The sequence below is a fragment of the Festucalex cinctus genome, chromosome 2, assembly GCF_051991245.1.
Source record: "Festucalex cinctus isolate MCC-2025b chromosome 2, RoL_Fcin_1.0, whole genome shotgun sequence".
In the NCBI taxonomy this organism is placed as follows: Eukaryota; Metazoa; Chordata; class Actinopteri; order Syngnathiformes; family Syngnathidae; genus Festucalex; species Festucalex cinctus.
Window position 1 is genome coordinate 29823144 of NC_135412.1, and position 14914 is coordinate 29838057.

At 40.5% G+C, this 14914-nt stretch overlaps 1 protein-coding gene across 4 annotated transcripts in view; it reads right to left on the reverse strand.

Moving 5' to 3' along the window:
• The window catches only part of LOC144014475 (cilia- and flagella-associated protein 47-like), a 47154-nt gene extending 32515 nt beyond the window's left edge, over window positions 1-14639 (reverse strand). For 2 of the 4 annotated variants that reach the window (XM_077514408.1, XM_077514405.1), the window contains exons 1-31: window positions 14216-14639; window positions 13262-13419; window positions 13038-13153; window positions 12438-12576; window positions 12155-12239; window positions 11927-12067; window positions 11687-11856; window positions 10556-10656; window positions 9616-9845; window positions 9028-9238; window positions 8163-8382; window positions 7931-8083; window positions 7685-7844; window positions 7496-7592; window positions 7181-7397; window positions 6857-7101; window positions 6010-6140; window positions 5698-5820; window positions 5493-5624; window positions 5350-5427; window positions 4802-4949; window positions 4614-4696; window positions 4013-4193; window positions 3846-3931; window positions 2675-2891; window positions 2381-2585; window positions 1133-1244; window positions 919-1019; window positions 539-639; window positions 325-438; window positions 22-241 (exon numbers count right to left, since the gene is read on the reverse strand). In XM_077514408.1, the coding sequence (XP_077370534.1) occupies window positions 22-241; window positions 325-438; window positions 539-639; window positions 919-1019; window positions 1133-1244; window positions 2381-2585; window positions 2675-2891; window positions 3846-3931; window positions 4013-4193; window positions 4614-4696; window positions 4802-4949; window positions 5350-5427; window positions 5493-5624; window positions 5698-5820; window positions 6010-6140; window positions 6857-7101; window positions 7181-7397; window positions 7496-7592; window positions 7685-7844; window positions 7931-8083; window positions 8163-8382; window positions 9028-9238; window positions 9616-9845; window positions 10556-10656; window positions 11687-11856; window positions 11927-12067; window positions 12155-12239; window positions 12438-12576; window positions 13038-13153; window positions 13262-13419; window positions 14216-14359 (4619 nt within the window). In that variant the 5' untranslated portion in view covers window positions 14360-14639. The remainder of the gene's footprint in view (window positions 1-21; window positions 242-324; window positions 439-538; window positions 640-918; window positions 1020-1132; window positions 1245-2380; window positions 2586-2674; window positions 2892-3845; window positions 3932-4012; window positions 4194-4613; window positions 4697-4801; window positions 4950-5349; window positions 5428-5492; window positions 5625-5697; window positions 5821-6009; window positions 6141-6856; window positions 7102-7180; window positions 7398-7495; window positions 7593-7684; window positions 7845-7930; window positions 8084-8162; window positions 8383-9027; window positions 9239-9615; window positions 9846-10555; window positions 10657-11686; window positions 11857-11926; window positions 12068-12154; window positions 12240-12437; window positions 12577-13037; window positions 13154-13261; window positions 13420-14215) is intronic. The other 2 variants (XM_077514407.1, XM_077514406.1) reach the window with 2 other exon arrangements.
• Window positions 14640-14914: the final 275 nt, after the last annotated feature.

Genomic DNA, 14914 nt, shown 5'->3' on the forward strand with positions numbered 1-14914 from the left:
GTATGACAGCATCTAGCGTACCTTCTGAGTGTTTGTGGTATCGTCATTGGGTTTGGCCCGATGAGCCAGCCAAAGAAGCTAAACCACCTCTGCAATGCTAATAAAACATCCTGGTAATATTGGCCCTCCGTTGACGTTGCAGCAGGGAATAGTGGCACACCGAAATCACACTGTGGAGTGTCTGGGTTACTAAAACTTTGGCTGCTGGTCTCACTTCCGCTGTCACTTTGTGCAAAGGAGTCTGAACAAGAATATTCTCGCTGAGTTCAACAATCAACAAAACAACACTTCAAGCATGTGTATACAAGCTTGGCTTTTTCTGACCTGATGACGAGTTCTTGAGCGTTGAGCTGATGGGATCAAACAAGGAGGAGGAGGATGTTGGGTCAGATGAAGGACTTGGTGTGTGATGTGTGATGGTTTCGAAAACTGTGGCCCCTAAACGTCAATTACACAAATAAGTGAGAAGACGTATGCACCTGCGACTCCTAAATATGAACATGTGTGTTTGTGTAAGTATCTGTTTGTTAGACATTACCAGACTTGAGAACTATTTGGTGCATGGATCGTTGAAGAGCCATTTGGGGCCACACGGTCAATAAACAGTTGTCACTTGTGGCACACAACCTGACCTTGAATCTGCACAGCCAGATGAAATTCAAACAAACAAAAATATGTTGTAAATTGAGCACCAGATAACAGCTCCAAATCATTTCACTGCTACTTGGATTCAGGAGAATATTGTTTCTGTTGTTGCCGCGGCAACTCAGCATCTTTTACTTTTGCAGAGCCTTTTTGATGGTTAGCAAATATATAGACAACGATTTCAGTTTTGTCTCATGAACAAATACAATATTTACAAAAACGTGAAAGAAGACGTATTCACTTTTGTGAGCTAATGTAGCAGGAGGTAGTTACCCGTTGTTTAGGTGGTCAGTGAAGGTGATACTTGTGCGAATGGACAGAGTCACCGTGGAGAAAAAGGACACTCGGCAGATCAGTGAGCTCACAATGGCTATCTGATTTGGATGAATGATAAGTGGGTTATTTCAAGAGTGACAGACTAAGATGCACACGGACGGGAGTGAAGAGAAATTGTGTAAATCCACGTCAAGATCAGTCGAAACCTTACGTGGTCTTGGGGGGGAATGGTGTTACCGTCCGGGAATGTGACACAGATTGGCTGCACCTTGGTTCCATCGTCCTGAACAACCTCATCTACCTCAGCTGTTAAACTGGTTCCACTGCAGAGAAAATATCAGAAACATGCCACAACATATTAGTTTTTTTGTTTTAAAATACAGTACTTCATTCTATCATGCAAAATATAATTAACAGTTTATTTTATATGAGTCTATGACAAACAAAAATATGAATATGTGTATTTCCTCTGTGCTCCTGAATTTCAAATAACTTCATACAGCTGGTAAATTACAATAACCATAACAACATAATCAATTAAAGTAATACATTTTGCAATGCTAGCATATATAAAGCATTAAAATTGATAGTGACAATATTATGCAAAGAGACTGTGCATGAGTCATCACCATGATCCCAAAAATCATGAGGGAAAATGTGCAGTTCGTCACTGCACTAACGTAACAAAAACGGTGGATATTAAAAGTCTACTAAACATGCCCCTATTCAAAAGCCAAATGTTTGTGATCTAAAAAAAATAATAAACCCAAATAAATAATACTAATAAAATCCAGCAAAAGTAAACTGAAATAATGTGGTTGCACAAGTGGACACAACTATAATGTGGCTGTGCTCAGAATGAACCTTCATTGGAGCATCGCAAAATAACCCAAACACGTGAGAAAAAGTGCTATAGTCTGATGAAACCAATGTTGAATATTTCAGGCATAATAAAAAAAATAATTTTTAGCACAAACATAACACTCTTCATCACCAAACAAACATCTAACCTACACTGAAGCATGGAAGTGGCAGCATCATCCTTTGGGGTTGTTTTTCTTCAGCGAGAAACGGAACCTTACACTAAGTGAAAGGAATTATGAAATTTTCCATAAAGCAGCCAGTGTTAGCACAAAACCTTTGTGCTACTTTACTTGGTGGCAAGTGTGTACTGACTCATATTTAAGCTTGAATGTGATTAGTCAATACTGATTAGCCAGTGCCCAGTTATAAGAGGGCGTGTATACCGGTACTTATGCAACCACATTTTTTCAGGTTTTTTTTTTTTTTTTAAATGAATGGTATTTCTCTTAGTGTCCTTTTTTAGATTCTAAAAACCTGGCATTTGAACAGGGGTGTGTAGACTTTTTATATATCCACTGTCGCTGCTTGTAACAACAAAAAGTATCCACCTGTAGTATCTACCCATCTATCTATCACTAACTGCTTGTGAACAAACCTGGTGTATCCTGCGGCAAGCAAGGTAAGTTTGGCCGTTATGCTGCTTTCCAAGGGTACTGGGGTCAGGAACAAATGAGGGGGGGTGATGGTTATAGTGGGGACTTGGTGGATAATAGTGATGGGAAGCTTTTTGTACGGCTGCCTCATCTGGCTCCCAACTTTGTCTCCCAGGTAAAGAGAGAGGGTATGCCTGGTCACCGTGTCTACCGGGATGGAACATGTAAAAATAAAGAAATAAATTGAGAACAGGATGCCTGTTAGAGATGAATGTGTGCTTCCTGTCATTTCTCACATGTTGTGAATCCCTCTGGCGTGATCCTGATAGCCAAGCAGATGGACTGACCAGGCTCCAGACAGCCTGATGATGGGAACACAGAAAAATGCAGCTCGCCCTTTCCTCTACCCTCTGGCGGTGTTATGTCGCTGAACTTCAACCGCCAGCACACATTCTTCACGTGGACGCTGTGCCAGTAGACGCTCTGCTCGCATGCGGCTTTCAGCTCCAGTGTCTGACGGGAAAAAGGATTTGATAGTATAGTGAGCAGCCGTAATATATATATATATATATATATATATATACAGTATATATATATATATATATATATATATATAAATAAAACCTTAAAGAATGACTTTTTTTAAGGGACCTATATATCAGCATTTCCCTTTAATTTGCATAAAATGTATGGTAATTCTCAATTGTTCTAATTTGTTGTTCCTTTTTGATTATAAAAATTACCACAAGCCACCTGGTATCGGTACTTCCCGATCCCTACAAATAATATACGGTATAAAGAGGCATGTAGAGGACAACATGGTGGAAGACTGATTAGCAAATCCACCTCATTAGGCTACGGATTCAAATCTGGAGCCGAGGACTTCCTGTGTGGAGTTAGCATGTTCTCTGGGTACTCTGGCTTCCAACCACATTACAAAAACATGCATGTTTAGTTCACTGCAGACAATTATCCTTAGGTCTAAAAGAGTGTGACTGGTTGTTTGCCTATTTGTACCCTGCGATTTGCTGGCGACCAGTCCAGGCTGTACACTCCTAAAGTCAGCTGGGATAGGCTCTTCCTCACCTGTGACCCTCATTAGAGAATCAATATAGAAAATGGATGGATAGATATACACAATTGTCCATCTAAGTCATTACAAGGAGTGTTGATTATATAGTGCCGGACAGCAGGAGAGACAGACCTGTCCTTCACACATTTGGGGTGAAGGATAGTTGAATGAGCTGATGAGTCTGTTGATGTGCCGTGTTAGATAAGGTCTTATGTACAGCACAGTGACATCTATTGATGGATGCAACAATAACAAAGCTGCAGTACAATGGTACACAAGAATACAGACCAAGGCCAAGGCCGAACAATCCAAATTTGGATCATCAGATTCAAAATTATTTTGTACACACCTTCAAATGAAAATGTTACCTTCTTGAGAGCAATCAAAATAGTTACCTTTGTGTAAGATTGAGGCGGTTGTGTAAAAGCTTCCACATGGAACTGTAGGCTTGATGGATACCATTCCAGTGGGGCACACAACACTATTTTAGAAAAGACACGACATTAGGTGATTGCGTGTGACGGCATCATCATCATCACCACCACCACATGACGGAGCCCACCTGTGGCTTGAACGTGCGGTTGTTGCATTGCCATGTTGACAAACCAGGGAATCACTTTGATAGCGCACTTGCTGTCAGATGAGAAGAAAGGCGAGCTGGACGAAGGGGAATGCGGCGGTGAAGCAAGAGGCCATCTCATTCCGTTAACCATCGACGCCAGGTTAAAGTCATATTCACCTAACTGCAGAGAGACATTTTCTTCCGCTTCTTTATTAAAAGTCTTCCTGTTTCAATGTAACAGAGTGGTGCCTTGAGATACGTTGAATTTGCTACGTAACTTAAAACACTCACATCTAAAATCCTTCCCCAATGAAATGTGTTAAACTTTTTGCTTCAATTCAACCTCCCTGTCCATCTCTGGCATTTCCCATGTGTTAGCATTAGCATTAACTTAGCATATTTAAAGGATAGGCTTAGTAAACCTCAACTGTGAGTGTCAACAAACATTTTGAAGCCTGTTTTTTAAATCCTGCTCCCTAATTCCAGCAAAAATAAAAAATAAAAAATCGGCCAAATGACCTCTCATATCACCAAAACCTCGCAAGTCAAGTCATTTGCATCTCTAGGCACCACTGTACTTTTCATTTGCTGAGCTTCTTACCTCGGTAGGGGAGAGGACCAGAGAGCAGTTGACTGTCTGGCGTCCCTTCGCCTCCACAACCTTCACAACTGCAGGATTCTCTTCTTGAAACAAACAAACAAAAAAAAAGAACAAAAGATTGATACTAATTTTCATTTCGGTTTTGTAATCACATAATGACGTGTGTAATCATGTGGATGCTAGCATACTTGCATCAGACTGAGGAAGCCGCAGAAAGAAGTCTGGATATTGCGACAGGTCAAAGGTGAGCCGAGCTGCAGCTAATGAGCGGTTGATCACTGCAAATGGTACCGCTCTCTCAGAACCAATATGGACGCCGTGGAAATGGAAGAGGGACTGCGTAGAGGGCAGTGAGTCAACCAGGCGGCACACTGTTCAAGTCATACAGTATACCATGGCAAAGAATTGGCATTATTAGATTTGTTTTAGCAAGGCTATAATGCTATCATTTTGTCAAATTCTGAGTGCCCTTGCATCGTTGGGTTTTTATACATGCAGCCCTCGGAGAAAAACGTTTGGACGCCCCTCGATCTAAATACACACCCCAATACAAACCTCATGTTTTGTTTTTAACACATAACCTGAAGCCTCAGCAAAGTATAACTTTTCACTAGTTCCTAGTACCTACTTGTGCTCAAGTACAAGCACTGAGCCTCATGAAAACAAACAAACAAACAAAAAAACAGACTAAATGTACGGTATTGATTGAATTTTGTGAGCGAGTCATCACACTCACCATACTAATGTCAAGATTAGGAGGCTCCACAGATCCACCAACTCGGACCTCAATTGTCTCCATGTTCTTCACAGCTATCTGTATAAGTAAACACATTCACTTTGATCAGTTTTGTTCCACTCACTACTTGGATTTTATCTTACCACAACTCTCGTGTCAAATCTAATGACAGAATCAGGATTGAAGTGAATCTTTAGGATAGTCTTCCCTCGGCTGGGCACCACCCCCTCGCACGGGATGACCACCATGCACGGCAGAGGGCACACATCAAGCACCTATAGCAGACAAATCATTTGTTGGCTTAATGTGGATGGTAAGATATGTCAAAATCTATGATGGTGGGCTTACGCGATAGTACGCATGGTTCTGGCCTTTATTGTGTATGATTATCGTTCTGACAGAGGGCATGTTGAGAGGCACAGAGTGAAACATCAACCGATTCTCTGCTAGTCGGATGCAAGTGGGGCCAACCTGAGAGAAAAAAACAAACAAACAAAGAAAAAAAAACACTCAACAAGATGCACAGTCTCAACCGGGTGGTTTATAAAACCTTATAGCTGCAACATTATTAAACTGAATGTGAATAATTAAAGTTTCTGCATCTTGATGAATTCATCGCAGGTTTCTGGTGTGTACGGCTTAACAGTTTTCATTCGACACCTTAGCAATGCAGTGTAGACGTTGTATGTTGCCATCAATGCAATACAGGTCAAAATCTCCTTCCAGAGGGGATGAGAAAGAGGCATGCCACACCACCTCACAATCCAGTTCACTGTATGGCTCCACTGTACCTGAAGGAGATGAACACATTGGACCCAGTCCACTTAAAACAACATAAACTTAAAAAAAAGTGCATAAAATCAATACAGCAGCGGTGACCGGTCAGGTCTGCGGTTGCCTTTTTTGCTGACCTACAACAGAACTCTAAATTGTTATATTTGTTCCATGAAATTGCACTCATGTTTTTTGGCTGCACTGTTTCCAATAATGTACAGTTGCTAGAAAAACTTAACTTTATTTGAGATTAATCAGAAGTACTTTCAATAATAGCAAATGTGTGCTGAGTCTCATTTAACATGAGTTTGAATGTGACAGGTTATTTTTTAACATGGCCACAGCTGATATAAGAGGGTGTGTAAACTTGTGCAACTACATCGAGATGTTTATTCTATTTATTTTTCAACTTGGTTGAGTTGTTATCGGTCACATTAGGATAACATTTGAAATTATTTATCTTGGTCGCTTTTACATCATAAAAACTTGTAACTGGGGTGTGCAGACTTTTTATGTGGATATTGGATTTTTTTGGGGGGGGGTTGTCCAATCAAATTTTAAACTCTGTGTTGCCATGTCAATTCCGGCACATATAATTAAACTCCCTAACTCCTCCAAAAATACCAAAAAAATACACACACACACACACAAAAGACTAAATCAGATAAATTCGGACTAAAGGCTGTGAAGCCAAACATACAGTCCACCACTGCAATATGGACACTGTCAGAACCTGTGGCTGGTCGAACAGAGAAGAGGATGCCACTCTGTGGAACAATAGGCCGCCACGTGAATTCTGCTGGCTGATTCCGCGGGTTGCGTAGAGTAACTGTGCTTCGGTAGCCTGATGAAGCTAGCAGGTTTGCGTTGGGAAACAGCATCAGTATGTGGGTAGACAATTCTAGGTGATTTCGGACAACCTGAGCCTTGACCAGAATCTGTCCAAGATGTTGCTGATTTACTGTGTAAGACACAGGTCTGGAGATCAGAAAACATATTTAAACAAGACTGGTGTGGTTAGAAGTAAAGTAGATGTTATGTGACATCCTTTTCCAACCTCTGGAAGTGACCCAGCTTGTTGCTTTGAAACGTCAGGATGAGCACATTGTGGGAAACAGGTGGCAGCACGTGAGACAGGGGACATGAGCCCTGCAGCTCAGCGCAGTCCACCTCAAACTGGACTCGCAAAAACGTTGACAAAGGATTGATCATCTCCACCGTCTGCTCGCACACCGACTGTAAACACACCTCACCAAAGTCCAAAAATGTTGGGCCTTATGGGAAACGAGACAGAGCATGAGATACGAACGCCATTTTATATAAATATTGAAATATACATGTATATGCACTGCGGTATATTAACAAAACGGACCTATGATAACCTGGTAAAGCTCCTGAGGTGTCAAAGTCCTTTCACAGTCTGCCATCTCCTGGCGAGTAGCTGGAACTGCATGTGAATCTGCTGTGCCCTAGATTAATAATAATAATAATTGTATTTTTTTTTTTTGCAGAGAAAAATATTCTAGCATTGACTGACTGGTCTGTGGATCATGCTGCTGACCTGCCTGCCACTGGGGGTCCTGCACTTGGGTAGGACACAGGAAGTATAATTCTGCCTGCTTCTCGACTTCTGATTGGCCTTCAGGTCACGGAAGAGGCGCTTAGGCGGCTCAAGGCCTTCAGTTGGTATTATCCCCATGTTTTCCATTTGTTCTTCCAACCTATGAACCAAACGTTAGAGTGATTCCTTTGCATCACATACTTTAATCTTGACCATTCTGCCAGGTAAATATGTTGTTCGTTTTACTTTGTCTTGATCTTCTGCAGTCGTGTTTGTCTGAGCTGCTTGAGGAAGTCGGTGTAAATCTGTTTATGTAGACGTTTTTGCTCTGCCTCTTCCCAACTGAAGCCATAGTCGGGATCCACGTAGGTGTATCGCTGTACTCCAGTGAAGATAGTCCTGAAGAAAGTAAACACATGGACATTTGGTCATCTTTTTTGGCGGGAATGTTTGTCCAGTAATTCCTTTCAAACCTTACCTAAACTGTGTGTAAGGTGTAGCTGGTCTGACGCTGGTGGCTCGGTCATTTGGCAAAGCCAGAAACTCCTCACCAGCTAATTCCTTCCTTTCATGCATGTGGAAGTTTGTCTTACGAGCACTGACCACGGCAGCGCGCACCATTCTATAGCAGCAGTCCAGCTGATTGGATGAAGCGTGAGGACGTAAACCTGTGGGATTGGTCACTATGGGTGTAATACCTAAAAAATAAAACATAAAATAAGTCAATTGACTTGTATTAGATGTGCCAAGGTTATGTTTCCATTGGGAAGTCTGGTGAATATGACATTTTATAAACAATAGCATTCTGATAGGTTGAACTAAAAAAAAAAAAAAAAAAAAAAAATACATAATGCCAAATATTTGTAAAGAGAATGTTAACAAGTATAAACATTGGGGCTGTTTATTTCCCTCCCCATCCTTATATTTTTCTTTCTGATCAAATAAAATTGGGGCACCATTTTGTAACCTGTCAGGCTTCCCATTCTATCTCCCTCTGTTGGTCGTTATTTTTATGTTTCTCGGACAGGTTGGCATATGCATTCAACATTTTGTCCATGTACACATTGCACGCTAGGATTTATCCACAGGTTGGAAACTTTTCATCCCTAGTATGTGCCTCCAAGCCACAAATATTTTGCTAAGGTCACCTTGCTTCACCTGTAAATCTCATAAATAAATAACAATAATAATAAATAATATAATAAATGGATGGCTGGATGGACAATAATTTATTTATGATTTTTCACGTTTTGGGTTATGGATCCAAGTTTGACAACAACTCTCCTACACCATAGTGTTGATAAATGTGTTGGGGTTGGTGGACGCCTGTTTGTAATATTTACCTGGATTTAATTTAGGCGAAGGAGGTGTCATCTCAATTTTGCAGAGAGCTGATAGGTGTAGTGAGATAGTATAAAAGCTGCCAAGTTTTAGCTCTGCATCATCCTCACTGGTGTCATTAGGTCTCTGGCGAGCGACGTAGCCCAAAACATCAAGTTTCTGGCACATTTGGTAGGTCCCCTGCTGCCGTGCATTGAAATACAAAACTACGTCCTGAGGAAGCAAAGGGCAGAACATAAGTGCCCCCAATGTATTGCACTGCTGGGCTTCAATGTACCAGTGATTCCCAACCACTATGCCATAGGTACATTTGTGTGTTGTGAGAGATCACCACTTTACCAAATTAACCAATATAATAAATTTGTTGACAGTATTACCTTTTGTGTTCAAATGTTCCCATCCAGAATTTCCACTGAGTAAGTACATTCGTGAGTAATTCGAAAACAAGACCATCTTTATCTCAGTATACTTATTGTTACATTTTTGTTTGTGGTGTGCCAAAAGAGTACAAGTAACCCGGTGCAAACATTTACAAACATTATGGAAAAAGTCTCCAAATGTTGGGAAACACCGAATATGATGAGTCTTACCTGAAAAAGTCCAGGGGCGATAGTGCCGGAGGAGGGCTCAGTGCCAAAAAGCGCCAACTTTCGGAAGCGAAAGTGGATAGGAAGATGCGGAGAGAGATTCTGCAGCACGCAAAGGTGTTCCCCACGTTGGCCCACTCCACAGGTGGAAAAGTCAAATCTATTGGAGGGACTTGGAACCAGAGCCACAGGCAACCCGGTGCCCGTAACTGCCAACTCGACGGTACTGTTTGCTAGCAAGAGACAAGTGAAAAGATTATTCAGTAAATTCACTCAACTGAAGCTAATTTTGAACCCACTCAAGCAGCAAGAAACCAAACCTGAGATTTAAAGCCTAATTTTAAAGCATTTTGGTCTTTTATAATCCCAATATTTGATTGTTTACCAAATGAATGAAATATGAGGATGTTTGCTTCTATACAACAGCAAATACAACCAGAATGTCAAAACAAACTCTGGATCTTTATCAAATTATACACCTTGACAGACACCTTCACTTTTGTGACAAGTAAAATAGGGAAAATGTAAAAGGTAAAAGTAGTGTTGTTCCGATACCGATACTGGTATCGGCAGAGGCGCCGATACTGCATTAAAACAGTGGTATCGGAATCGGTGACTACTCACAAGTAACATGCCGATACCATTAATTCCAACCCTAATATCGGATTTTGGATGCAGCATCTTGTGTCTTGCTCGTGCACACTGCACAGCATTCACTGATATGTGACATGTTCACGGCATGCTGATCTAAGATATCCTATTGGCCCTTGAATGCTCTGAACCAATGGCAGGGCAGCTTTTTCACGTTGAGAAAAAAAAAAACTTAAGTATCGGTATGGTATCGGTATCGGCTGATACTGTAAAGCTGGTTATCGGAATCAGTATCGGGGGCCAAAAAACGGTATCGGAACAACACTAGATAAAAGTGTGTGCTTGTGAATACCATTTTTGTGAGTGAAGCCATGTTTGCTTCTAACTGAGTCCAGGTGCAGAAAAAGACAGTAGTCCTGCCGACTGGCTTGGCATCGAGGCTTCACGTTTAATCTGAGGGCGGGAATTTAGCAATTTCTGAGTACCAATACAGCAGTGCCTTGAGATATGAATTGAACTTGTTTCGTTGCCCCCTTGTAATATCATCTTTCCCCATTGAAATGAATGGAAATGCTATTAATCTGTTCCAGCCCCACGCCCTTCCCCTAAAAAAATTTTTAAGTGTAATTTGATCAGATAAATAGCCCTCTACAATATTGTGACATATCAGTAATTAAATCAAATGTAAATATGGAAACTGTTGTCATGTTTTGCTTCAATTCAATAGACATTGCGTGCATTGACCACCTGGGGGCAGTATAATACAGGCATGATTTTACAGGAGTTGGTCACAACTGCTCAGAAAGCCGCAGTAATGTTAGTCTTTATGGAGGATAAAGAAATAATGTGTGTATTGTTACATTATATGTGTACCGTATTTTCCGCACTATAAGGCGCACCTTCACTCCCAAAATGAATAAACAGCTGTTTTATTATTTTCTCTGACATAAAGTATTAGTATTAGCTAGCGAGCCAAGATGACGGGATCTTCTGCGCATGCGCGTCACCGATCATGCAGGGTCACCGATAGCGTCTTGACAGCAAGACCTGTTGCGGCTCAATATTGATCCATATATAAGGCACACTGGATTATAAGGCGCATGGTCAGCTTTTGAAAAAATTTAAGGCTTTTAGGTGCGCCATATAGTGTGGAAAATATGGTACATGTATTCAAATATTTGTTCCTAAAGGATTATAACACAACACCGATATTAGACATTAGCTTGTCTTTGGTTATTTGCATGCTTTGCTAGCATTAAGCTAAGCAGACTTTTAGGTTGTTTAAAATACATTCACAATGTGCTTGCAACAAGTCAAGTAAATAATCAGCGGATGATGGGTTGTATAAAAAAAAATTACAAATCCAAAATCAATCTACTCATATCTCAAGGCATCGCTGTGTCTAGCTGACACCACACTGAAAACTGGACAACGTATTTACGACTTTAGTACTATATTTCTAAAAGCACAATTTTAGATTTACCTATGGAAAACGGGGCTGAAGCGTACTGCCACGGTACTTTTCTTGTACGGTCCCAGTCGGCCTTGGTTCGGAATACACTCCACCACCGGACATGGGCAGCGGGGTTCTGGGTTGCGCCGCTGCATTTTGGCCAGCATAGCCAAGTCTGTGCTCTTGTCCAGGTTTGTTCCCTACACAGAGTCATCATCGTCATCACATTCCACGTTCTATTTTCATTCCAGTTCTGTAGACATCACTTACACTTTCCGCTCCGGCGGCAGAACCCGCAAGTAAGCAGACCCAGTCGCATGCTTGGGGTCCATTGTTTTTCAAGACCATACGCTCCACACGGGATGTCCCAAAGTAGACAGGTCCGAAGCAAAGGCAGGACAGGGGGGCCCCCTAAAGAACAGAATTACACAAATATTTACATAATAATCATAAAGACTTTTGAGTTGTGTGGCACAGGGACGATAATTGGTGGCATACCTGTAAGTCCAAGATCTCAAGATGCAGTTCAACCACTTGAGCTCTGATCCTGAGAACCATGGTGGAGCAATTCTGAAGCCTAATCCTGTTAAAAGTAGATATGACGCACACAAAGCAAAATTTGTCAAATGTTTTACCAGGACCAAGAAGCTTTTTTTCCATCGTTCTTTACAGTAATCAAAACAATACACCAACTACAACACAATTTTTTGCTGAATTTCATTCATCTCTTACAAGATTTTCATGCAGATGCAAGAACAAATGTCATGAAAAACAAACTTACAGGGCTTTTTCATCAACTTGTCTTGGTTTGTCAGCATGCAGTTCAACTGTCAACCGCCTGGTGGCACCAGCCGCTACAACTCCACTGCAGGGAGAAAATCGGACCAAAGAATCTCCTGTGTGCAACACCTGGAACAGACCTTCAAACATCATACACACACATGAGAGCTAAATAAAACTGCACACTGTAGAATAACTTACAAGTCAAATTCACAGTCAAAATTTGAAACAACGATAATAAATAAATGACAACTTTTTTCTTTGCCTTTTTAATTCTTATTGGTACGTAAATTTTTGACAGGTGTTTTGACACCGCCACTCAGTTTTATTCATGTCACCTTAAGGCAGTGTTTTTTTTTTAATCCTTTACTGAGACAAGGCACATATTATACTAGAAAAATCTCATTAAACCTCACAAAGCAAAAAAAAAAATGTCACAAAAATTATACTGAAATATGGTGGTACTTGAAGTACATTTAATGGTTACTCTACATCGCTGATATTGACATACCTTTCTCAACGCATTGTTGGTTGTGAGTCAATGCTTTAAGAGTTCTCTCATAGCCACCTAAAATGATATATCAAGATAAACCTTAATTACCTGATGCTGATCCTTGGTTAGTGATAGGAATACATCTGCTGATAATTTGACTGCTGGCAGGAAGAAAACCGAAGTCCAATTCCGAGTCCATGGAAAGGGCGCAAGCCCGAGGAGAACTACATGAACACATTTTTAAAAATAAATTAAACAAATACCAAATATTCACACACCTTTGACAGTGACTTTAAAAAAAAAAGTTTTCTTTATAAATAATGTTTTCTTACATCTTCAGTGGGACTTCAATGGCTTCCGTTGCATCTATATGAACATAAATGTAGTCTGTGACTACCCCTTCTTCCTCAGGGTTGAACTCCAGCAAGCCACTCACAGACAAACCAGGCGCCACATTTTTTGCACATCTGGGTGCTGAGAACTTAAATACCTGTGAGAAAACAAATCCCCTCAACCAATCACTGAGTTGCAAGAACTAATACAGGAACCTTTTAGAATGATCTGGATTTACTGAATAGATTGGTCATAAAATGTGATTTGATCTTCATTGAAATCATGAAAAATCTTGATGTTCATCAATCCATGGTAAAACAGATTCTATGTGATGGAAAAAGTTAATCGCTGTTACTGTTGCTACTTTCAGGAATTGTCGGTATGCTGTGAGATGACCTCAAGAAACAATTCACAGCAGACATCTCGAGAATATTGCTGTCCTGAAACAGTTTTGAGAGGAATTGTCCAAAGTTCCTGACTGTTGTAGCTACAGATCAGCAAGAAACATTTGGTTGCGGTTACTGTTGTCATGTGAAGGCTTCACCACTAGTTAAATCCAAAAGGTCACATACTTTTTCTATTCTAGACAGTGACATTTACGTTTATGCTTAATGATAAGATGAAAAAAAAGCCTATAATTGTGACGAGTTTATGAAAATAGCACATTGTTGTGATAAGGATCAGATAATTGTTTTGACACCATTTTTTTTCTTGAAACTGTCATTATATTCCTCATTGCTTCAAATACTGTAAATTATTTGTACATTTCTCAATGTACTACGCTATAGACTGAAAACAATACTACACATGACAAAATGAAGCTCATTATGCTGACAAAAAACAAAATTATGCCTTAACTGGCTAATGGAAGTCAACGAATGCATCGAACTGCTAGCTAGCGCGTTGATCAACTGTAACTTGAGACAGTCTGACAAAATATCAATATACTTTACCTTTAACTTGGGACTTTCAAAGAATATTTCCCTCGTGATTCTGCCAACATTAGTAGCTGTGATGACAGTCTGGTAGACATTGCCCATTTGCACGTCTTTGAATTCGACGAACGGCGGGTCAACATGAATGCAGCGTGTGGCCATTATTAAGTCTGTTGGTATTTATGTACCTCCAAAGCACCCGCTAAAAATCATCTGTCTGTTTCCCCCCGTTCTTTTTTAGATACATCGACTTACTATTTGAGTTATCGTCCGGTCACAGTCTAACATACCCATTGCTATAGTAACATTAATTGCGTAAACGACCAAATAGTACACGTGTTGATAGACATCTAAATGTTATTACGCAGCGGTACGTGTAGCGCGTGACGTTTAAGCTATTTTTTAAATTGAAAAGAAATGTTTTCGAAGCTGATTAGTCAAAGTGTAGACTAGAGCCTATGAGTAAATACTCTTGTCCCGAAAGTAAATAAGCATATGTCTCGCAGACCGACACTGTCGTCGTTACCTTGACAAAGGTAAGACGCTACGCTTGTTGCCATGGAAACGAGAACGACTTACTAAACTTTTATAAACTTCAGCTTCAGTTCAATAAAAACCCCGGTGTCTTGTTTCTCGATTCCAAAATGGAAACAGGTGGTAGGCTGTAAGAAATAGCAAACACTGCGCTAATGTACTTGAATTTGTTACTTGTATCAA